General features: G+C 39.9%; 1 protein-coding gene across 4 annotated transcripts in view; it reads left to right on the forward strand.

The window, feature by feature from the left end:
- DOCK4 (dedicator of cytokinesis 4) overlaps positions 1-23,489 on the forward strand; it is a 499,472-nt gene that overhangs the window by 300,409 nt on the left and 175,574 nt on the right. For all 4 annotated transcript variants that reach the window (XM_024128243.3, XM_028489854.2, XM_028489855.2 and 1 more), the window contains 4 exons: positions 1,755-1,880; positions 10,960-11,084; positions 11,890-12,052; positions 18,158-18,264. In XM_024128243.3, the coding sequence (XP_023984011.1) occupies positions 1,755-1,880; positions 10,960-11,084; positions 11,890-12,052; positions 18,158-18,264 (521 nt within the window). The remainder of the gene's footprint in view (positions 1-1,754; positions 1,881-10,959; positions 11,085-11,889; positions 12,053-18,157; positions 18,265-23,489) is intronic.

Below are 23,489 nucleotides of genomic sequence, written 5' to 3' on the forward strand. Positions count from 1 at the left end.
ACCACATCAAAGTTGTCTGCATCCAGCCATCCAGATGACTCATTCTCCCCTGCTTCATTCCATGCGGCTATCGGAGGACTGACGCTCCTCCACTCTATCACCTTCAGTCATCCATCTCGTGTGGGCTGGGGGCAGGGAGGGAGCTAAAGGATAGTTAGGTGAAAATAGGATGAAGATTTAATTAAAGTTCCTGAGTGCCTGCCAGATTTAATCTAATTCTCACCACTTTCTGACACCAACATTCTATTAGATCCACACACCAGAGGACAAAGTGCTGCAGCCACATCCTGCCCTTCTTTTCTTATGTCATTGCCTTTTTGGGTATGCCTCATCTAGGTCAGATTCGAGCCCCAGGAAAGGCTCCATCTTCTCTCCGAGCCTAGTACTTTTTTAAAGAAACAAATTTTCCTGATGTTTTACCCACTCTATTGAAAAGCAAGCAAACAAACCAACAAAACACTACTTTTGTTGTTGTTTGTTTCTTCATATCACTGAAGACAAGTGAAAGGAAGATTCCAGTCTAGATGCATGGCAAATGTCCTGCATTTCTGTTGCATCCCAGCATGATTGTTGCCATGCTTATGGTGTATGTTTGCAGATAACATTGTAGTGCTGTGCATTAGGAATTGGAAGTGACTACTTGCACAATAGTATGTATGTTACTGAGTGAAAAGGGTGGTAAGTAATGATGTAGGGGGACGATCTTTGGAGTACAGATTTATCATTCTCTTGATCCACCATCCAAATTCATTTTAAAATTGAATTCAGGTTAATGATGATTGAAAGTTTTTTAAAAAATAAGTCACCTTTGACTGGTTTCATTTTCTATCACTAATGTAAGTGAGGGACATTTTTTTTTTTTTGGTCTTTTTGTTTTAAAATAATAGAAGAAAAAAGGAACAGGTAATTAAAAGACTGAAAGAGAAACAGCATGTTGGAAATAGGCAAACATAAGTATTCAAAAAGATAGGACATTAATTTTTTCCTATAGCTAGAGTTGGGAGAATAAGATATGAAAAACGTATCATTCAATGTCCTCAGTATATCCTGCTGTGGTAATGTCACTATAATTGGGGTAACAAAAAAATTTAATTTTACTATTTTACTGACTAAATTCCCTCTTGTTTATCAAAGTGGCCTGCATCCCGCTCAATTCTGCCCAGTAGAAAATAATGTAATTATGAGTTTCTACTGTATATAATATTAAAAATATAATCTTGGTTTTATTACAATCACCTTTCTTAAATTTTTTTTAAAAATCTCTGAATATCCTTAAGATCCTTGAATTTTTATGTCTTTAGCTTTGTGTTCATGTTTATGATATTTGATAAGTAATTATTCACAGGCCTTATAGAGTTTTAAAGAAATTAGAACTCCCATTTTAAGATCAATGTCTTCCAGGGCTGGATAGCCCCTGCCGTTTGCTAGGATGAGGTTGGTGCAGGGGTGTTTCTGTCTGGCAGGGTGCTGGAGAAGCGGGTGATGGGACTGGAAGCCAGACTTCCTCTTCTTAGTGTTCTGTTCAGGTTTTTTCCAGCCTCTTGGAACCTTCTTTGTAAGTGGAAAAACTCAGGTAGTCAAGTTGGAAAAGTGTTCTCTAGATATTTGTCTTATAGATTCCATTAATTTTATCTGAATATTAATCTTCAGTTTAAAACAATGATACCATAGATTTGGGCTTGTTGAAACAATTTCAGTTTCTGTTCATGCTGTTTCTGTCCTTCTTTTTTTAACTCTGGTCTCATTTGTTTTAGGTTTAGCAGTTTCCCTACAACTCTTGCACGGAGACATTGAACAAATCAGAAGGGAATACTCATCAGTATTTTCTCATGGAGTATCCATCACCCGGAAGTTGGGTTTTTCTAATATTATTATGCCTGGTAAGTGACTTGGGATGCACTACATGATGAAATATGGCTACTTTGTCTGCTTTTGACGCTTGAGAAATTTTTCAAATTGTCAGCTTCAAAGCGTTCAAATGGGCCATGCTTAAGAATAAAATGAGGTATTTAATTCCTTTTTTAAAAAGTCTTTACATTTTTATTATATTAGGGTGGATAACTTGTGGGGGTCATGGTTGCATTTCATTATGACCATAATAGGAAAACTGAAATTGAATACAGAAAATATTTTACCCTCTGGTGGGAAGTGTTATTGAAGTCACTTAGGGGAAATCCTTACAGGTTTTGGCAAGAACAGTTATTAAGCAATGGTTAGCCTTTTTGGAGGATTTTTCCACCAGAGATATGTATGTATATGTGTATATAAATAAGCAGCCATATGCAAACGCCATATGTATTTGTATACATCTCCTAGTTCTATTTGTATTTATAAATCAGATCTATATTAGCAACCAAAAGAGACTCCAAAAAAGTGTTTGTTTCTGAGTGGAAATGGTAGAAGTTAAGGAGATTCACACCATCAAAGTAAATGCCAAGTTATAGTCTTTCTCAGGGCTCTACATCCTGCTTTCCACAACCAAGAAAAAAAAAAATAGAAAGACCAAGTAGTCTCAAATTGTCGACAGTATTTTTAGAAACGAGATCCTTTAAATCACTGTTTAAATCCCATGTGTAAAAAGCAAGCAATGGAAGTTGCATCTGACAGGCCCCTGGCACAGTTATGAGACTGATGGTAGGACTGTTGTCCATAAAGACCTAACATGATACAGGAACTGACTGGCGTTGACTGTCGTGGCATTTTGTGATCTCCTTACGGAAATTCATTCATGCAGGAAAGCCTAGGAGAACCGCCTGGAAAGTTTCCTGAGATGGCCTGACCTAGCTTAGGGACCTAGTCTGCCTGAGCATCTTCTGTTAACTATTGTCAAAAATGACTGTTTACAGCACTGTTTACTTGGTGGCATGTTATTCAGTGGCTCTTGCAACCATTCATTATTTCCTTCAGTTGCTATAAATAGCTGGTATTTCCTCTTTAACAAAAAAGAAAAAAATTTCATCCCACTGGGAAGCAAATTGATGGGTAAATCTAATATAAAAAGCGTATTTTAGAACAGAATGCAGCCAGATGCTAAAAGAATTCCTCAGCTTGGTCTACGAGCAGTATCATTGAGAAACGGAAAAATTTCAAGCAACATGACACTTCACTGGCTGAATAATTGTCTGGGGTGTGCTGTGCTCACGCAGCTCTTGTCTGGCTTTAATGATGAAAATGAGGTTTCTGTGGAATAAGGCTCGCTTCTGTCCCTTTCCCACACCACGTTATAATGGCGAGGTTCATGCTGACCAGGGAATCAGTCCTCCCAGACACATGTCTGCAGTGCCCAAAACTGCAAGATTTTTTTTAAAGCACTTTCTTCTTTTTCTTCTCTCATTTTTTCTTCTTTGGCTTCTGAGTCTTTCAAATTAGATGGAGAAGGAAAAGATGTGTGTATTAACTTAAACAGCTGAAAGCAACTTTACAACTCAATGGAATGTTTTACATTGGCAAACATAACAGCCATTGTTTTGTTTTCCTTTGTTATTTTTTAGAATTTTGACTTGTCAGTTAATTCTCACTGGTGGCTCTGATGAGAACTTGAGCTGAGTTTTCAATAAGAAAATATATGTGAACAGCATTTCTGATCCCAGTGTTGTATTGACAGTCTGCTAGGATGATGGGTTTTTTGTTTGTTTGTTTTTCTTTTGTTTTTCTAGACTTGTCCTTCAAAGTTAGTATTGTGAATAGGGGTCAGGATGGGTGAAGCACATGCTTATACCTGCAGGACCTTCATTAACTTAGTTACTGCCTTTCTGCAGAATGAATTATCTGTGGTCCTGACACTAACAGGAACGTACACAAAACTCTTCTTGAGGGTCACAGAATGTCATCAATGCCAAACTCTATTTGGGATGGGAAAACCGTGGAAACAGAGATTCTCCCCTTGGTCTGGCTTTTGCATGGGCTGGTCTCGGGAATGTCACCTGGTATAAGAAGACTACCTGCCCATGTGCTTTCGGCCTGTCATGAAGTCCTCTGAACCCTTCCTGTTGCTAAGGGTCAGTCATTCAGCACTTTATTTCTTAGAGTACCCAGTTTCCAAAGAAGAAAGGTTACCCTCTGTGAAGCTCCGTCACTGCCACCTACGAACCAAATAACTCTGCAGAAAGTTCCATGGTCTGGCCTCTGAGCCCATGAGAGGGAGGGCAGTGAAAATGTTTCAGTCAGTGCTCTCCAGCTGAAATACAGTGTGAGCCACAAATGTAATTTTAACTTTTCTAGTAACCATTTTAAAAAAGTAGAAAGAAAGAGATGAAATTAATTTTAACAATATATTTTATTTAACCCAATGCATCCAAAATATCGTTTTAATAGGTAACCATATAAAAAATTTGTAATGAGTTATTTTATACTATTTCAACCTAAGTCTTTGAAGGCTGGTAACTACTATACATTACATCACATCTCTTTTCAGCCAAGTCACATTTCAAGGACTCAGTTGCCACATGTGGCAGTCGTTATGGGATTGGACAGCCAAGCTCTAAATGTCTTAACAGACTGTGCAAAGCAGAGCTCGAGCCCTTGCTGAATATCAGGAAGGACTAAGTTTCCATCCACCAGACGCTTTGGAGCAAAGCTGGCTGATGTGTCAGGAATGTCATGGGAGGTCAGGCGGTGTCCTCCTCCCACCTTGAGGGTCCATTCTTATTCTGAGTTTATGCTTCTTTCTAGGCAATCATCATGGTCTCCCTACTTCATCTTCCCTTCCTGTACCCTCTCTCCTGGAGACTTGTTGTCACATATCAACCAGTAAAACTGTCCTTCTTTGTTAAGGAACACCTAATTAATACCTTCCAGTGCATTCACTTTTAATACATCTTGGCAGTTCCTAATCCTAAAAAGAATTAAGGAAAAGTGGTGGACTGATAGGGGAGGGAAGGGTTGAGATTTGGAGGCTAGAGGCTCACACTGAAAACGATGAACAGAGCCTGTGTTTCAAATGGTTGCCAGCAGTAGTAGCTGTGATAGTGATTTCCAGATTTGTTTAAGTTTATTTTATAAGTATTTTCAGAGTAAGCCTCCTTTTCCTTTGGTCTTTAGGCAATAGTTCAAATAAGTCAAATTTCTATTTGGTCAAAGTTGACTAGATAGTGATTACAAGATGGGGTAAGAAGAATGTTGTAGAGATGTTTGCCTCCCATTTAAGAAGATATATAATTTTATTCTTTTAAATATATATATATATATATATATTATTATTATTATTTAACACTTACTGATGGAGACATGTACATCACCAGATGGAATTGCCTCAAATAATCCTTCTTTTGGAGAAAACAAGTGGGACCCTGCTTTATTTGACGTTCCCTGAAAATATATCCTAAATCTAACCAAAGCTCACCACACCCCAGTCCAAGTCACTGGACCTCCATATCATATAGGTGCAACTACTCTGCTTAGATCTGAACCCCTGATCATGCCACCAAGGGGTGGTGGTCTTTCACCCAGTGAATGCCACTGTGACCAAAGAGAGGGGAAGGCGTGTCACCCTGAGGTTGGATCCCAGCCTTAGATCACAATGGGGAAGAGGCTGCTGCCCCCAAATTTTGAAGCTTACATGCCCCACTTGCCCAAGGGTGTAGGATTTCCCCAACAGGCACTACCAGAAATGCATGCGTTGTCCTAGAGTGTGAAGGGCAGCCCATCCCTGCTCCTGTGTCTCTGTGCACCACTGTCTGGAAAGTCCTTCATGGCTGCTGTTGTATCATTTGCCATTGCTTGCTTGATAGCCATAAACAAAAATTTAAAAGCTACCCCCTCAAAAGTTTAACATCTCAGAGTATTCTTTTAAAATAAAGCAAAACAGAAACGACAACAGATATGTTTTACTGAAGTGTACTCGATGTGAGAAATCCAAGGTTAATTTTTCATCCCATGCGTAAGTTTTCCCTGTGTGTGGCCTGCCTTGATTTCCTGTTACTTGTGAATCTTGCCCCTATCCCTTACCCTGCCCCTCCCCCATCCACCGCTGCCCTGAAGGTATCCTGAAGTAGTAGAAGCCTAGGTGTGGATGGCATATTATGTTAGTTTACTAATGGCTTAATAATGGCTACTGTAACAAATCGTCACAAATGAGGTGGCTTTAAACAATGCAAATGTACTATTTTACAGTTCCGGAGATCCGAAGTTTGCATGAGTCTCACTGGGCTAATATCAGGGTGTCAGCAGGGCTGCATTTCTTCTGATGGCTGTAAAGGAGAATGCATTTCCTTGCCTTTACCAGCTTCTGGAGACTCCCTGTACTCCTTGGCTCATGGCCCAACATCATTCAACCTCTGCTTCTCTCATCATATCCCTTTCTCTGACCCTGACCTTCTGCCTCCCTCTTATAAGGACCTTTGGAATTATATTGAGCCCACCCTGATAATCAAAGAAAATCTCCCCATCTCAAGACTGTCAGCTTAATCACATCTGCGAAGTCCCTTTTGCGGTGTAAAGTAATCTATTCACAGGTTCCCAGGATTAGGACCTGGACGTGTTTGGGGAGGTAACGGGGTGCCTGTTACACACATGAAGGGCCATCCAGCTCAGCCATGTGTCCAGTGCATGAATGTCTTCCTGAGGTCCCTGAGGATGGTTTTCCAGCTTGTACTTGAGTATTAATAATGGCCAAGATCACACCATCACATGTTACATCTTCTCTCAAAATGACTTCTTGCTTGTTGAACTCGTCTCCCTCTGCCTTCTATCCATTGGGTTGATTTTCTCTGCTTATAACCTCAACATTGTAAAATTCAGTTAACTCTCTTGTCTCCCTCATCTCTCCTCTGATGGGTCCCTTCTCCATATCATTTATGGTCTGGATGATACCGTTTCTGTGCGTCTCTGTCCTAGAAATGAAATCAGTGCTTCATAATTGGTCTGACCAGTCAGGGTGGGACTGATACCTTCCTTGTTCAAGGCACTAGTCTTTTGGAGACAAAGGCTGAATTGCGCTAGCTTATTTGATGGATGTTCTCATCCTATTGAATTACATTTTCATGGGTAAAGCAGAGATACGGATAGTACATTGGGCATGTTTCTTAATCTCTATACTTTAGTTGCCTCATCTGTAAAATGGAAATAATAGGGCCTTTCCATAAGGTTAATGTGAGGATTTAATGAGATATTCTACTTATAGCACTTGGCAAAGTACCTAACTACTGTCTATCTGCTACTGTCTACTACTAAACATCATCATCATCATCTAAGTTCACAAAAACCCAGAGTCTTTTATGTATATTCTTTTGTTTTTAAGAAGGACAGGAACTTTTCTTTTCCAGTTCCAAAAATAACAGCAACTATCTAGCACAGAAAAGGCACTGGACTAGCCCCTGTGGCTGGGGACAATGGTTTACTTGATGTGATGAGCATGTCCTCTATGACTTTATCCAATTCATTCATAGGACAGAATCAAGGATCAGGGTTTTCAGCTACTGATAAAAACCTCTTGCCTGTTGAGGTCAAGCCATAAATCAACCCCATTTGATTGTAGTCACTGAACTCTTTTTGAATTTGTTCCTATTGCTGTGGCCTTATCTCTATCTCATCTACAGTGATGTTTTGAGAAGCCTTCACATGTGTAAAGGCTTCCCAGTCAGTGGGCCTGTGAAACAGAGAAAAGTGTCAAGCACATCAGATTTACAGAGTAATAAATTTAAGATGTGCAAGGTATTAATAAACATTGTCAGGCAAGTAGCTTTTCACAATTGGTGCTATGACTCCATTTCATACTCAGTTTATGATTTCTCTCTTAATTACCCAGGGTGCTTTCTTAACACCATTTGGGCTTATTAGTTTTCTCCAGAGCCAACCTCAAGTGTATTGACTTTAATTAGCACTTGTTTCAACTTTATCCTTCTGCGTATTTTGGCAAAACGTGGCACCTTGCAGTATTAGAACATAGCAAGCTGCAGATTCCTGGGGGGACACATGTAGAATGGCATCCAGGAGAAATGTTCTTGTCATGTGTTCTCTTTTCAAAGAAATCTTATTTTAGTCTAAAAGTTTTGCGAAAGATAAAGAGGGTTACAGGGACAGGGACAGTGACAGTTAAAGAACAGAAAACTAAAACATATGTATAAGGTGTTTTAATTTATGAATGTGTTACAGTCCAGAAGTTCTTTTGTAAGTCACAGAAACAGCAAGCGTAACATAATAGTCTCGGCCCTCCTACTTCCTCTGCCATCCCTACCTCTGCCTTTACCCCTTCCCCACTTTAAGAACACAAAAACTTGAGGCCCCAAGGTTTATCTTACCCTGTCTAGACTAATGTCACAGAGAATAGACAGTAGCAGAGAAAGACTTGAATCCAGATCTCCTTATTCCAGTCTTCCTATGACCCTACATTTTTTTCGGCTTATTTGAATTCAGAAGAGAGAGAAGAATCCAGCAAAGTTATAAGCTAAATCAGCTCTAGGGGTCCATTTGGGAAGCAAAGGCCATTTTTAACTTTGGTCCCTTTGGAAACACACCATAGCTTCCACAGATGTCTCATCCTCTTAGTGAGGGCCTCTCTCATGTGACACCCCCTCTCCTCCATTCAACACCCCGTCTCCTCTTACTTTTATCCATGGCACTTAATCATTATTCAGTGTGCTCTATGTTTTACTTCTTTGTTCAAGACCTACTCCTACTAGAATCCCTCCACAGGGAAGGCATTTTTGCTTTGTTCACTGCTGAATCTACTGGGTCTAGAATAATATCTGGCATATAGTAGGTGCTCACGGTATATTTGCTGAATGAATACACGAAGAAAGAATTTCCTGGCACTGGCAGTATGTTACTGTCCCCCCACCCCTGTTCTTCTGTAGGGCCAGCCTGCATACAGTGGGGGGAGACAGGTTGCCTTGCAAACCTCCCTCACCACCCCCCTCCCCGGCCCCCATCTTTGCTTAAGTCAGACTTGCCGGTCCTTCCAACAGATGAGAGTTGGAAGTCCCCCTCCCAAGAAACACTTACTCTCCGTTTTGCGTGACAGTTAATCCCTATGTGGTTTGGACAAGCTAATCACTCATTATGAGAAATTTCTAAGGTAAAAACTCCTGTAGCTGTACTTCCCATTAATCAGTGTGTGTTTTATACTCTGTGTGTAAGCACGGCCACTCATCATGTGTCACCTACTCCAAGAAGCAAAGAAATTTTACTACTGTTAACTAACATCTTTTGCTCTGAAGTACCTTGATTTTTGTGTTGTTTTTTTACCTGCCAAGTCTGTTTGCGGGAAAACTATTGTCAAGAATTTCCTCTCGGATTGTTGAAATAGCACGTGTGCAGACCATTAGCATTGCAGACCTGTTTTGAGTTGAAATTGATGGCTTCAGAGGACAATGTTTGTGAGCTTATTTATTCTATAATGGAATTGTTAAACTAAATAGCATTGAGAATGTGTGTTATGTATGTATGAATACATATATATATAAAATGATAAGTTTATAGTAATTAAATGAACTGGGTTATAAAAAAACTAGAAAACTTATAAAATTTACTGGACCATTTTCTCTTAAAATTTCTTTTTAATGGATATGGTTAAAACAAAAAACCTTCAAAGCATACACATATAATTTTACATGTGTTGAAATACGTTGCTTTTCTCCTGGAATTCCAAGTTCATTGCCTTTCCAGGTTGATTTGTATGAGTTGTATGAGAGTACTGAGAAATTCATAGGACAGAGACCACTGTATTAGTTGTTTCCACTAATGTATTCCTTATATACTCTTTGTAAACGGTGGGTGAGACTTCATCCTTTTTAGAACTTATTCAGTTTCTCTCTTTTATGGCCCATCTGTTTCCTGTTCAGCCAAAGTCATCTGCAAATGATGTTCTCATTAAAAGTTGCTCTTTATGAAGGAAGGTGACCAGGCACACTGGTATTCCTCCATGGTTTTGAAAGCTAGGGTACTTTCTTATAAACGCTTTGGTCAGAAAGTTTGAGAAATTTCCCAAGTGTGGGCATATTTGTATGGTTCTTGTTTCTTCTGGTGATTTACTTTCTTAAGGAGAGATTTTTTATTAGAAAAAAAAATATTGCTTTTGGGCCTTCAGATGTTTGAAAGCTATGTTAAGTAAAAGTGAATTCAACCTTGCCAACCTCACCAACATTTACCTTCAAAAACTTTCTAGTCACACTTTGTTTACTTACTTCTCATGTCCGTATCCACTCACTGCTTACCCCTAATTTAATTCTTACAGGAGAGATCAAAGCAGGCTGTCAAGCGTGTTTGCCTCACTTTGCTAGTTGGCATTATATTCTATTTTTTTCTTGCAGTAATAAGAAAGGGACAAGATGAAAAAGCATTCAAGTTTATAAATAGCCAATGGAGAGACAAAAATAGATGATATATGTGTACATAGACTATGTCAGTTTGAATCCAGGGCCTTTCTCATTTGTTTTATAGCTTGATGGCAAGAAATGTTAAGCCAAGTTGGTCTGTATGACTGACTTATTCTACATCTGTGTTCGTAAACACCAATCTGGATTCTTCCAGTAGTGAGATCATTTCATCCATGAATTTTGGAAAAGCTTTAAATTGTAACTGTACCCTTTGCGGTCCTATCATTTTCTTCCATTTAGGTATTTCTTCTTCTCTAAATGCTGTGACTATAAAGTATTACGACTAGTTTCTTTGAGCCACCCCTGTGAGGCTGTCATTTTGTAATCGCACCTCATAAATGAACTGAGGGAAATATTGAAAAATGGTGAAATTTGACAACACCTTCCTACCCAGGCCCAGTACTGTCCTCCTAAATGTGTATCTTCAGTATTGCTAATTCAGACTAGCGGAAGCTGGCCTTGGCTTTTCTTAGATGTTGGTAGGAAGGGTGGGGACTTTTTTAATAAAAGTATAAATATTGTATATTTTACTTTTTAATTTGTGTGCTATAACACTATTTTTTATGAACTAAAGTTTTTCTTGATAGAGTACTTTATTATGCTTTTTACTATATATAACATGGTTTCAATTTTCCTCTCCTACTAGGTGAAATGCGGAATGATTTATACATCACTATAGAAAGGGGAGAATTTGAGAAAGGAGGAAAGAGTGTGGCCAGAAATGTGGAAGTTACGATGTTCATTGTAGAGAGTAGCGGCCAGACCTTGAAGGTACGTTAATGCTGGATTCTTTGTGATAAAACAGTTCCACATCCTTGCTTTGGGTTCATCTTTAATGCAATCAGTTAATTTCTGACTTGCAGTTTTTCCAATCTTATGTTTCTTTTCCACCCCTGTGTAGTTTTTTTTTTTTAATTATGAAAATGCCTTTCAGAAAAGAAAGTAGGAAAAAGAAAGGCTTTTACAGTTTGTTTAATTGTGTCAGCAATGTCCTCATAACAGCTGTTCCTTAAATGCGGCATTTTTATGCCATTTCATTTTTCCCCTTTCATCTGTCATAGTTTTGAAGATGCATACTTTTGCTTTTGGCAGTTGGTAAAACAAAACAAAAATCATACGTCATCCTATGTATTTTCATTTTAACCAAAATAGGGCGTGAGGATTAAGCTCTTACTAATTGGGGTTATAATATCAGGTTCCTCTATGGAAGAAGTGTTTCATGTGAGCCCGGGGCTTAGTGAGTTTTACAGGAAGGCACAGAACAGGCTTTTGGCTGTGGCAGGTTGAGAATTTTATCATGTAGTTGACTCCAAATTGGCCACGCAGTTGCCCATCTCACTCATGTCACTGAGGTCCACCCTTAGCCGAATAGACCCTGGGAGACCAGCCTCAGGATGAAACAGACACAGCCTGTCAGCAGAAGCAAGTGCAGAAACAGGCCTGTAAAGAACTGAGGAGGTAATTTCACCTGAAGTGCTATTTGGGGAACAGGCAGATACAGCAAAGCAATTGCTCTGCTCCTCCCCACATCATCTTGAAATGAAGCTGTCTTTAACCTGCATATTTCCTTTATTAGGATTTTATCTCCTTTGGCTCTGGAGAGCCACCAGCTAGCGAGTACCACTCCTTTGTGCTTTATCATAACAACAGTCCCAGGTGGTCTGAGCTACTGAAACTTCCTATCCCTGTGGATAAATTCAGGGGCGCGCACATCCGCTTCGAGTTTCGGCATTGTTCCAGTAAGTGTTTGGCAGGATTGTCTCCGTGGCTTTGTTGTGCTGGGTAGTCTGCTAACTGAGCTGAAACAACATTGTGGGCTAATCTGTAGAAAGTGTTTGACAAATCAGCGACCTCCACAAGGGAGAAACGAAGGTGAGTAAAGTCCTGGGAGGTGAATGGGCTCACTTCTCAAAGAACCAATAACCTCTGTGGAAGCACAGTTGCAAGAGGGGAAGGAAACAGAATACCTATGGAAGTCTACAGGGTTCTTCTTAAGTTGTTCACTTTCATAAAAACCAGTTCATCACTCTCACAGTCTGGAAAGACTAGATAGAATGAGAAGATGCAGCAGTAAAGACCTGACTGGCTCAGGTGGTTTTAGGCAGTCCTGACCCATCTGCTGTCTCTCCAGCCAAGAGCTGATCCAGCTCTTAGACAGCTCAGGGGAACCCTCGGGGACATTCCTAGGCATGTGAAGTCACTAGAAAAGCCTCTGATTGGTTCCAATACATATTGATTTGCATATATCTACATCACCGTGCATTCTCAAACAGTATTCAAATGAGGATCAAGTAATGTCAACTCAAACAGGTCTTAGAGATGATGTGAAGTAATTTCCCCATTTTATAGATCTAAAAAACCCAAGACATACAGACGTTACAGGATTTATTCATGTGGACATTACTTATCCATAATGTTATCATTTCCTGTTGTCTCTATTTTAATTCTTTTGCATTCATTACCACTCTCTGAAGCCCCCACTCTCTGCCTCCACCAGCCCCCAGTCCAGGGATCTTCTGGTTTTCCCTGTGCCCCAGAAGTGTGCACTTCTGGTAGTGTACATTGTGACCAGAGAAGGTTCTGGTGAATCTTGCTTCAAGAGCAGTATAATAATCAAGAGAGGGACTTCCCTGGTGGCCACAGTGGTTAAGAATCCACCTGCCAATGCAGGGGACATGGGTTCGAGCCCTGGTCCGGGAAGATCCCACATGCCGTGGAGCAACTAAGCCTGTGCGCCACAACTACTGAAGCCCACATGCCTAGAGCCCATGCTCCGCAACAAGAGAAGCCACTGCAATGAGAAACCCACGCACCACAACGAAGAGTAGCCCCCTCTTGCTGCAACTGGAGAAAGCCCGTTTGCAGCAACAAAGACCCAACACAGCCATAAATAAATAGATAGATAGATAGATAGATAGATAGATAGATAGATAGATAAAATCAAGAGGTAGAGAAGAATCACATTATTGGGGAAGCAGCAGGCTCCTCTCCAGTCTGAAAGGAACAGAGGCATTGCCAGTAGATATGCGGTGACCTTGCCTGAGTGCTATGTAACTCACCCAAGATTCAGGGAGAGGAGAAGGACTTTGTCTTGTTTTTGGGACTTTGGAATGTTTTGGAATTGGCTCAGAAGCTCCACAAGTTATGCTTTTGTGGATATTTCAGAATATAGGGAGATGGCTAGCAGGGTCTTACCATTCTTCCAAATTCCTAGAAGAGTTTCATGGGTAGGATTTAAAGTGGGAAAAAATAAAGGACTTTCCATGTTCCATACCATTCCTTCCACCAATCTTTGTTATAAATGCTCACTTGGGCCTAATATGAGCTTTGAGCTTTAAGGAAGAAAAAGAGGAAAATAAAAGTGAAATGGGAGAAAAAGGAGAAAGAACATTTGGAGAAAGTTACTATAACTCAGAACTTGGAAACTGGACTATAGGTGATTTTCAGTAGAACCTGTTAGATCTCTGCCATCTTGTCCTTGTACTTCAAACATTGTCCACAGGTTTGTTTTTTTTTAATGTTCATTGTTAAAATTCAGAAGAAACAGCAACATGTAAAGAAGAAAGAAAATCCCTACAAATAATCAGTGTAGTCATTTTATCACATGAACTTCCAAGTGTTCTTTGTGTGTACATGTATTTATTTTAAAATATTTATTCATGAAACAGATTTATTAAATACTTGCTATATGTCAACCATTTTACTGGGCATTGAAAATACATCAGTGAACACAACAAAATACCTCCTCTCATAGATCTTTCACTCTAGAGAGGGAAGACAGACCACACTTGAGCAAATAAATCTATAATATATCAAGTAGTGTTAAATACAGTGAAGAAGACTAAACTGGAGTTGGGTGCTAGAAAGCAGTGGTGCTATGTTGCTGTTTTACATAGGGCAGTGAGGATAGACCTCTCTGATAAAGAGGTGTGTCAACAACAACATAAAAGAAGTGAAGGTGTGAGCCTTTGGGTATCTGGGGAAAAAATATTTCAGGCATATAGAACAGTAAGTATAAAACACTTGAGGTTGAAACATGGTTGGCACGAAACATGTTTGGCACTTTCAAGGAATAGCAAGGAGGCCAGAATGAGCAAGTGAGAGAGTTTGGAGGTGAGAACCAGAGAATTAGCAGGGGAGCCAGATCCCCTATTGTCTTTTAGGTCATGGGAAGGACTTTGGACTTTATTTGGAGTGAGAAGAGGCATTAGAGGTTTTAGTTTGAAGATAAGTCTGGCTGCTATATGGATGATAGATTGCAGGTGGGCCAGATGGGAACAGGCCATTTAGGAGGCTCATGCAGTCCTCCAAGTAAGAGATTTAAATGGTTTGATTCTTGTCTACAGATTTATTGACAGATTGGATGTGAAAGAAGGAGAAAATTCAAGGTTGACCCCAACATTTTGGCCTCATAATGAAGTGGTCATTTAATGAAGTGGGAAAGACAACAGGAAGAATCCGGAGAGCAAAACTCAAACATTCCATTTAAAATATGTCAAGGCTGAGAAGTCTATTAGACATTCAAGATATCAAGTAGGCAGTTGAATGAGATCCAAGCCGAAGACTTAAACTTGATAATGAGAACATATAGTTCAGTGGTGTGCTGTAAATATTTAACCAGCACTCAGGGTGATGGAGAGGGGAGGGGAAGCCCTAAATTATAGCATTTGCTGATTCCATGGGGTAAATACTCCCACTGTGGTCAATTTCAAGCTGCCAACGTGACGTCACGGATCTCGGAGTTGGGGAAAGATGCATACTGTCAGCTCTTGTGAGCCAGTGCAGGCCAGCTCCAGCACATCACAGATGTCGAAGATTTTCAAAGCTATGAGACTGGTGCGATGTCTAAGTAAGTTTAGATAGCAAAGGAAGTCGAAGGATGGATCCCTGGGGCACTGACATCTTTAGATTTGGGGAGAATGTAAAGTAGCCATTATGTGGATTAAGAAGGAATAGCCAGTGAGGTTGAAGGAAAATCAAGGAAGAGTAGAATCCAGGAGACTAAATGAAGAAAGTTTTTCAAGAGGGGATTGATCAGATGTGTCAGGTACCAGTGATAAATAAGGTAAGGACAGAGAAATTATCACCTGATTTGGCATCATGGAGGTCACTGAACCTGACAAGCTGTTCTAGTGGGTTTGTGGTGTTGAAAGCCTGGCTGGAGTGAGTCAAAGAGTAAGCTGGAGAAAAGGAAGGGCAGACAGTGAGTATAGACAAATCTTTTGAGAAACTTTGCTATAAAGAATACAGGTGAGCAGGGAAATGGGATAGTAGCTATAAAAAAAAAGTGGGTCACCAGAAGTTGGTTTTTTGGTGTTGTTCTTTTTTAAGATGGATCATTTAAAGCATGTTTGTTAGAGAGAAATCATTCAGTAGAGAGGAAAAACTGATGTAGAAGAGTGGGGACAGCTGTAGGAGCAGTGTCCTTGAGTTGGGGAAGGAGCAGGGCACCCGGTGCTCAAGGTTAAGAATTCGCCTTGGCTAGGAGCAGTTCAGACCTAGTACAGTAAGACAGATGCAGGTGGGTAATAGGTGGATGCTAGGGCGTGTGGGAATTCTCTCTACGTGAGTGAAAGTGAGGGAAGTGTCAAGGTATTGGAGGCTTGAGAGGAGAGGAGAATGGATGAAATTATTGTCTGGAAAAGTAGAAGAGTGAGTTTATTAGGTAAATGTAGAAAGTTTGCCTATCCCGGGGCGCTTTTGTGGTTAGTGCACATTAATTAAACTTAGATTAGTGTAGGCATGGAATGAGCCACAAATTGGATTTTACAAGGGTGCAGTGTTATTAGTGGAAGTGTGGAGGGGGGAGGGGTTGAGGGTATTCTCAAGGAAGTGATTAGAATGATAGACCACAGAAATGGGAAGTTGGAGTGGAGGGGATGGAGGGATTGAGGGATGGGTCAATAAACTGAGGGTCCCAGGGGGCAGAATTGTTGGAGTTGAGGTACAAGAAAGAATGAATTGGAAAGTTAGGAGGTAGAATCCATGAACTCAGGGTTTTTATTAGTAAAAGAGGATCGTGTTATGCATATTATATATAACAGTCCGTTCAGTTTATTAATCCTGATCTAATAGCTCAGGACAAAAGGCCATGCACTTTAATCTTTGTTTGGTATTTATTTCTATTTTATAGCAGAAGGCAAATTTGGGGAAACTGTTGCTTTGTTCCTTATCTTTTTTTTATCTGTTTTATCTTTGTTTTATCTGTTTTTATGCACCTTGGATTCTTTTTATCTTTCTGAATTGAATACCAAAAACCACACCAAAATGACAGTCAAATCAACTTAGAAAATTATTTGTAAATAAGTCTTCTCCCCTAAATCATAAGTTCCATACCCAGCACGCTCATTGACATAGAAATCTCTTCCCAGAGATCTTTGCTGTGACTTTTGTTTAACTTTAAAGGGTACTGATATTTCCACAGTTTACCCCTGGGGTTGAAATCAATGATTTTAAAAGAAGAACCGTTGGTATAATCACATTTTCCGGGATGTCCTCATGCTAGGGGCCTAAGCTAGCCAGCCAGAATTACTACTCTCTGCACAGGGTTCCATGTCCCTGTGGTTAAATGCCAGAAGCAGTGTGTTTGTTGCTAGAGCCTCTTGTCTAATCCTCAGGATCACCATATCTGACACCTCTAGTGAGGGTCTTACTGCATCCCAAAGCTGGACTTCTCTATCAAGTATAACCTCCACTTATGCACTTGTGTGGGAGAGAATAACCGTCCAGCCCATAATGGCTGCCAGCCCTGCAACTCTTCCCTACACGTCTAAATACGAGAGGGTCCAGTTGAACAAACCAGGTTCTTTCCATGCTTTCTCCATTTTTGGAGAAAAAGAAGGTGTGTGGAAAGAACTGCAGTGGTACTGAAGAGATCTAGAATAGGTTACCTGACATTGTAGATCTCAATTTCCTTTTCTATAAACAATTGCCAATGACCCTTGACATTTCTAGCTGTTGTAATTCACAATTAGGCATCTGAAAACCTCATTGCCTCATTTCCAACTTCCAGAATACTACTGCAGTAAGCTCTTATCAAACTATAGAATGCTGTTTATGTTTTTCAGCATGCCTTATTCCAAGGAGGTGGCTTCCGTAGGGCTCTGTGTTTACACACGTGGCTGTAGGGAGAGTTCTGTCATGGACCAAAGCAGAGCTGAGAGCCTCCCTTTCCAGGAGGAGTAAGCAAAATATTGCATTTCACATTCATTCATTCACTCGTTCATTTGTTTACTGTACATTTATTGAGAACCTACTATGTTCTTGGCATTCTTTGAGATACCAAGAATAGATTAAATTAATTAGACAAGAATCCTGCCCTCCATGGTGCTTACGTTCAGGAGTGGAGGGTAGGTTGTGAGGAGAAGAAACAGGAAATCCACAAATTAAAAAAAAGAAAAAAGAAAGAAAACCACCATAATTTCAGATAGTGAATCCCATGAAGCAAATTAGTCAAGGAATGTAACTTGCAGATTATAAGGCAGGAATATGGGGTTAGAGGGTGGCTACTGTAGATAGAGGTCCCATCATAAAAGCTGCTCTTCATTGTGTAAAAGGAGCTGGCGTGTGTGTGTGTCGTGATCATCATTCTTGATGATCACGCATCGTCACAGTCTGTGTATCTGAACACAGTTGTGTAAGCATACACTTAAATAATTGACTAATTTTCACAGGGAATTATGGTCAATATCTTGTAATAACCTATAATGGAAAAGAATCTGAAAAATATATATATATATATGACTGAATCACTTTGCCATACACCTGAAACTAACACAACATTGTAAATCAACTATACTTCAATTAATTCCAAAAAATTGTCTCATTTTTTTTTTCCCCTACAGCAAAGGAGAAAGGAGAGAAGAAGTTGTTTGGCTTCTCCTTCGTCCCCCTGATGCAGGAAGATGGTAGGACTCTTCCAGATGGCACTCACGAGCTCATTGTGCATAAGGTAACGTCAGTCAGATGTTGGGGGCAGCTGTGAAAAACAGGGCTGAATTACTAACTCACTGTTTTATCCTCACTGTGGAAAAGAGAAAAAAAATGACTGCAAAGATACTCTTCTGCAAGATTGCTGACAGCGAGAGTGTCTTTTGAGAATATTGTCTCTATATTCTGTCATATTCTAACACCTATTTTAAAGATGATTTATTTTTTCATCTTAATTGAAGTGTAGGTATTTGGGTAAGTCTATAGGGTGACCTTAAAGTCCTTTCCCTTGCTGTGATAGGATTAGATAAACCTTACAAATAAATTTTTAAATAGTCCCAATACCTGCTTTCTTATCTGAAGATCTGTTTACCCCCAGAAGCAAATTTAGCAAGGTCAGCTTTACATTTTTCTTGTCTGCTGCTCTCACTAAGCAAGCAGAGAAATGGCTGTTCTTTGTCATGACAACTTTAGTGGTTGTTACTTTCTATTTTTTGCATCAAGAATTGTCATAAAGGGGCTTCCCTGGTGGCGCAGTGGTTGAGAGTCCTCCTGCCGATGCAGGGGACACGGGCTCGTGCCCCGGTCTGGGAGGATCCCACATGCCGTGGAGCGGCTGGGCCCGTGAGCCATGGCCGCTGAGCCTGCGCGTCCGGAGCCTGTGCTCCGCAGCGGGAGAGGCCACAGCAGTGAGAGGCCCGCGTACCGCAAAAAAAAAAAAACAAACAAAAAAAAAGAAAGAATTGTCATAAAAACATTTGGAACAAAGGATAGTGTAGGAGGCAACAAAAACCAAACTCACGAAACAAGAGATCCTTAGAAATTATCGGAGAATACCTGTAATAATGAAGTATAGAATAAAAACACTAGCAACTATGAAAGAGAGAATTAAAGTACGTGATCTTTTCCAAAATATTTCTCCTTTGCGCTTCTGCATTTCTGTAACCACATGCTATTCCAAGCTCTTGTCACCTCTCACCTGGGCTAACTAGTCCTGCCGACCTGCACCTTATCTCCCTCTAGTCCATTTTCCAGCCAGCCAGGGCGACCCATCTAAGGTGCAGATCTCACCAGGCCCCTTTCTGATATAAACCCACTGAAAAGCTCCCCATTGCCAAGAGGGAGAATTGCAGGCTCTCAGCGTGCGTCAGGCTGCCTCTTCCCTATTGCTTCACCTCTCACCACTTGTGGTCGTCTACCTGATGCCATAGCCACATCCAGCTCTTCCTGGTCCCTCACCTCCTGCCTGCTGGTTCCCCCTGCTCCACCTGGCACACCTGCCTCCCCCTGTCTCCCCGCAGCTGACACCTCCTCATCCACAGAGGCGCACCTTGGCCAGAACCTTTATTCAGGAGAATGGTCCCCACGCCCCCGCCCCCTACTCCCTGGATTTCCAGCGGGCTAAGTGCACTCCCATGAGTTCCCTGGATATCTACACACATCTCTTACCATTGTCCTCATTACATTGTCCCATGATTGTCTGATGATCCCTTGACTTAACTCTGGTAGATATATGAGCCCTTCAGGAGCAACAACTGTGTCAGAGGCGTTCTGGCATGCGGCAGATGTGCGGTGAAGATATACTGAATGAATGAAGGAGATTACAAACAAAAACTTTCTTTACCTTTGGATTATTACTAGTAAAATGAGTGTCCCTGCACAAGACACCTGGTAATTTTTGTTTGTGTATGTATATGTATGTGTATATTTCTTGAATCGTTTATTTTCTAGTTGTTTGTTCAACACATTGACTACAAACTGCAGGGCAGGCCCTCTTCTAGTGACTGGGAATATAGTGGCGAACAAAACGGTTAAAGTCCCTCCATTTCTGACACGTACGTTCTCTAGACTTCAAAAGTGACTTAAAGGAGCTCACAGTGTTAAAATACAAAGAAAAAATATTTTAAAGCAGAGTAACCACTAAAGCAAACAGAGGAGCTAAATGCACTAGACACCTGAGATGATCTATTTATATCACCTTTAGGTCTGAGGCCCCTTTATGTGATACGGGTAACATGACAGCCAATGTCTTCAGCTACAGTTTTCCGAAAGACATAAATGGTACTTGATATGAATGTTTGTGATCTTGCCTCTGCATACCATTAAATCTTCACACAGAAAAGGCAAGGCTAAGGTTATCATTAGCTTCCTAATAATATTTAAAAGAATAAATCACTTCTTTATGACATTTCACCGTGTGGGCTCTCTCACCTGTGGGTCAGAGGGTGTTTTTTGGGCAGGTGCTAAGTTTCCAGTCAAGTTCAGGTTGACTTCCTCTAAACTAGTATGAATAACACCAAGATTCTTACTTGCTAATTAGAGATACCCATCTACTTAAAATGCCAGGAGGACAGGTAGCAGAGCTTCCTTCTCCATGTGAGCATTTAGGAGTCCAACTGGTATTGATTCCCAGACAGTCATTCTACTCCGTTACCAGGGGCCTGTCGTGGTGCCTTTGGCAGAACCATTTTTCTCAGAAGTAGAGCTTTGAATCATCTCAAGCCCTTCCACAAATTTTCACTGAATACCCAGAATTCCAATCCATAAAACATTATGAAAATTTATTTGAGCATCAACAATTTAAACGGCAGGTGTTCCCAATGATCTTTCTCCATCACAGAGGAGGCTGAGAATGGTATCTGTAGATCATCTAATTTGGGGCAGACCTACATTGTGCAGATCCATCAGGAAGCATTAGCTCCACCGAAAAACCCTAAGTAACTGAGTTGTCTTATGATTAGGGTTATTGTTGCTTAAAGAGGTATGGAATACCTGCCAAGCATAACATCTTATGTTTTTCGTCTAGTTGATGCCATGCTTTTCGTTTTCATAGCACTGAGCCAAGAAGTTCAGTTTCAGCTTAAGGCCACTTGCAGGTTATGATTATAAAACCATATTATGAGCATAATGCTTATCCTTCCTCTGCCATGACAGGAAGGAGCACAGCTTCCTGATGATTGCAGCCTTGAATTTATTAATTTAAAAAAAGTTGAACGAAAAAAACAAAGAAAGTTTGGGAGACGAGTGGATTTCAAATTACTGGGTAAAGAAAATAGCCCATTTAATAAGTGGTGTTGAGATGACCACAGGGGGTGTTAGAGGGAAAAATAAAGAGCTGGATCACTACCTTGCTTCTTATACCAAAGCAATTCCCAGATTATATGTAAAAAATAAAACTGTAAGAGCCTATATACTATGAGTGAACATTTTTAGAAAGTTTAGGTAAAGAGGGCCTTTCTAATGATGATGCCTCTCAGCTGTTACAAATCAGGTACAAAAAAATGTGTAACTTTGGCTAAATAAAGTTTAAAACATTTTTATTGATAAAATCATCATAATCAAGGCTAAAAGACACATGATAAACTGAAACATGGTTGCAACACAGCTTACAAAGGGGGACTATTCCCAATTTAAGGAAAGTTATTACAAATAAGTAAAAAAATAAAAAACAAAAAAATTTGCAAAATGCTACAAACAAGCTATTCAAAAATAATAAATACAAGAATATAAAATAAATATATGAATAATCTAAGAAATGTAAGTTAAATAAGAATGGGAAATCTTTTGGCCCATTAGGTTGGTAAAGACTTTTAAAACTGAGAATTGGCAAAGAAGATTAAAGGGAAATGAACACTCTCTTGCATTCATAGAGGGAAATGGGAATAGTATTGTCTTTCTGGAGGGCAGTTTGGCAATACAATATTTTAAATGTGTACATCCTTTGGCTCAGCCATTCCACATCTTGGTATTTATTGGGAGGAGATAATAAGATAAGGTAAGCAAACATGATTCAATGATGATCGATGCAGACTCCTTAAAATATGGAAAACTTGAAAGTAATCTAAATTAGCAATAACATAGGTCTGGTTAGATACATGAGTTAGTTATATCCATATAATGAATGAAATACTACATAGTTATTGAAATAATGTCTAGTGGAAATTTTTATGTGCATAGAAAAATGTTTATAATATATTGATAAACAGCATTTTATATATGCATACATTTAGCATAAAACCATTTTTATAAAATTATGTAACTGCATGTCCACATGTATATATGTGCATAGCAGTGCTTGGAAGGATGTCCTAAAATATAAAACCACGACTTTATTTTTAAATTTCGTTCTCTTTTTTTTCTCCCTTTTCAGTGGTTCACACGAAACTTTTCTCTTTTTTTCACATCTTTATTGGAGTATAATTGCTTTACAATGGTGTGTTAGTTTCTGCTGTATAGCAAAGTGAATCAGCTATACATATACATACATTCCCATATCTCTTCCTCTTGCATCTCCCTCCCAGCCTCCCTATCCCCCACTCTAGGTGGACACAAAGCATTGAGCTGATCTCCCTGTGCTATGTGGCTGCTTCCCACTAGCTATCTATTTTACATTTGGTAGTGTATATATGTCCATGCCACTCTCTCACTTCATCCCAGCTTGCCCTTCCCCCTCCGCCATGTCCTCAAGTCCATTTTCTACATCTGTGTCTTTAGTCCTGTCCTGCCCCTAGGTTCTTCAGAACCACTTTTTTTTTTTTTTCCATATATATGTGTTAGCATACGGTATTTGTTTTTCTCTTTCTGACTTACCTCACTCTGTATGACTGTCTATAGGTCCATCCACCTCTCTTTACAAATAACTCAATTTCATTTCCTATTATGGCTGAGTAATATTCTATTGTATATATGTGCCACATCTTCTTTATCCATTCATCTGTCGATGGACACTTAGGTTGCCTCCATGTCCTGGCTATTGTAAATAGAGCTGCAATGAACACTGTGGTACATGACTCTTTTTGAATTATGGTTTTCTCAGTGCCACCAGGGAAGCCCCTCATTGTAGTTTTGATTTGCATTTCTCTAATAATTAGTGATGTTGAGCAGCTTTTCATGTGCTTCTTGGCCATCCATATCTCTTTTTTGGAGAAATGTCTATTTAGGTCTTCTGCCCGTTTTTGGACTGGGTTGTTTGTTTTTTTGATATTGAGCTGCATGAGCTGCTAGTACATTTTGGAGATTAATCCTTTGTCAGTTGCTTCATTTGCAAATATTTTCTTCCATTCTGAGGGTTGTCTTTTCATCTTGTTTATGGTTTCCTTTGCTGTGCAAAAGCTTTTAAATTTCATTAGGTCCCATTTGTTTATTTTTGGTTTTATTTCCATTTCTCTAGGAGATGGGTCAGAAAGGATCTTGCTGTGATTGATGTCATAGAGTGTTCTGCCTATGTTTTCCTCTAAGAGTTTGATA

Source organism: Physeter macrocephalus, chromosome 5, assembly GCF_002837175.3.
Source record: "Physeter macrocephalus isolate SW-GA chromosome 5, ASM283717v5, whole genome shotgun sequence".
Taxonomy (NCBI): Eukaryota; Metazoa; Chordata; class Mammalia; order Artiodactyla; family Physeteridae; genus Physeter; species Physeter macrocephalus.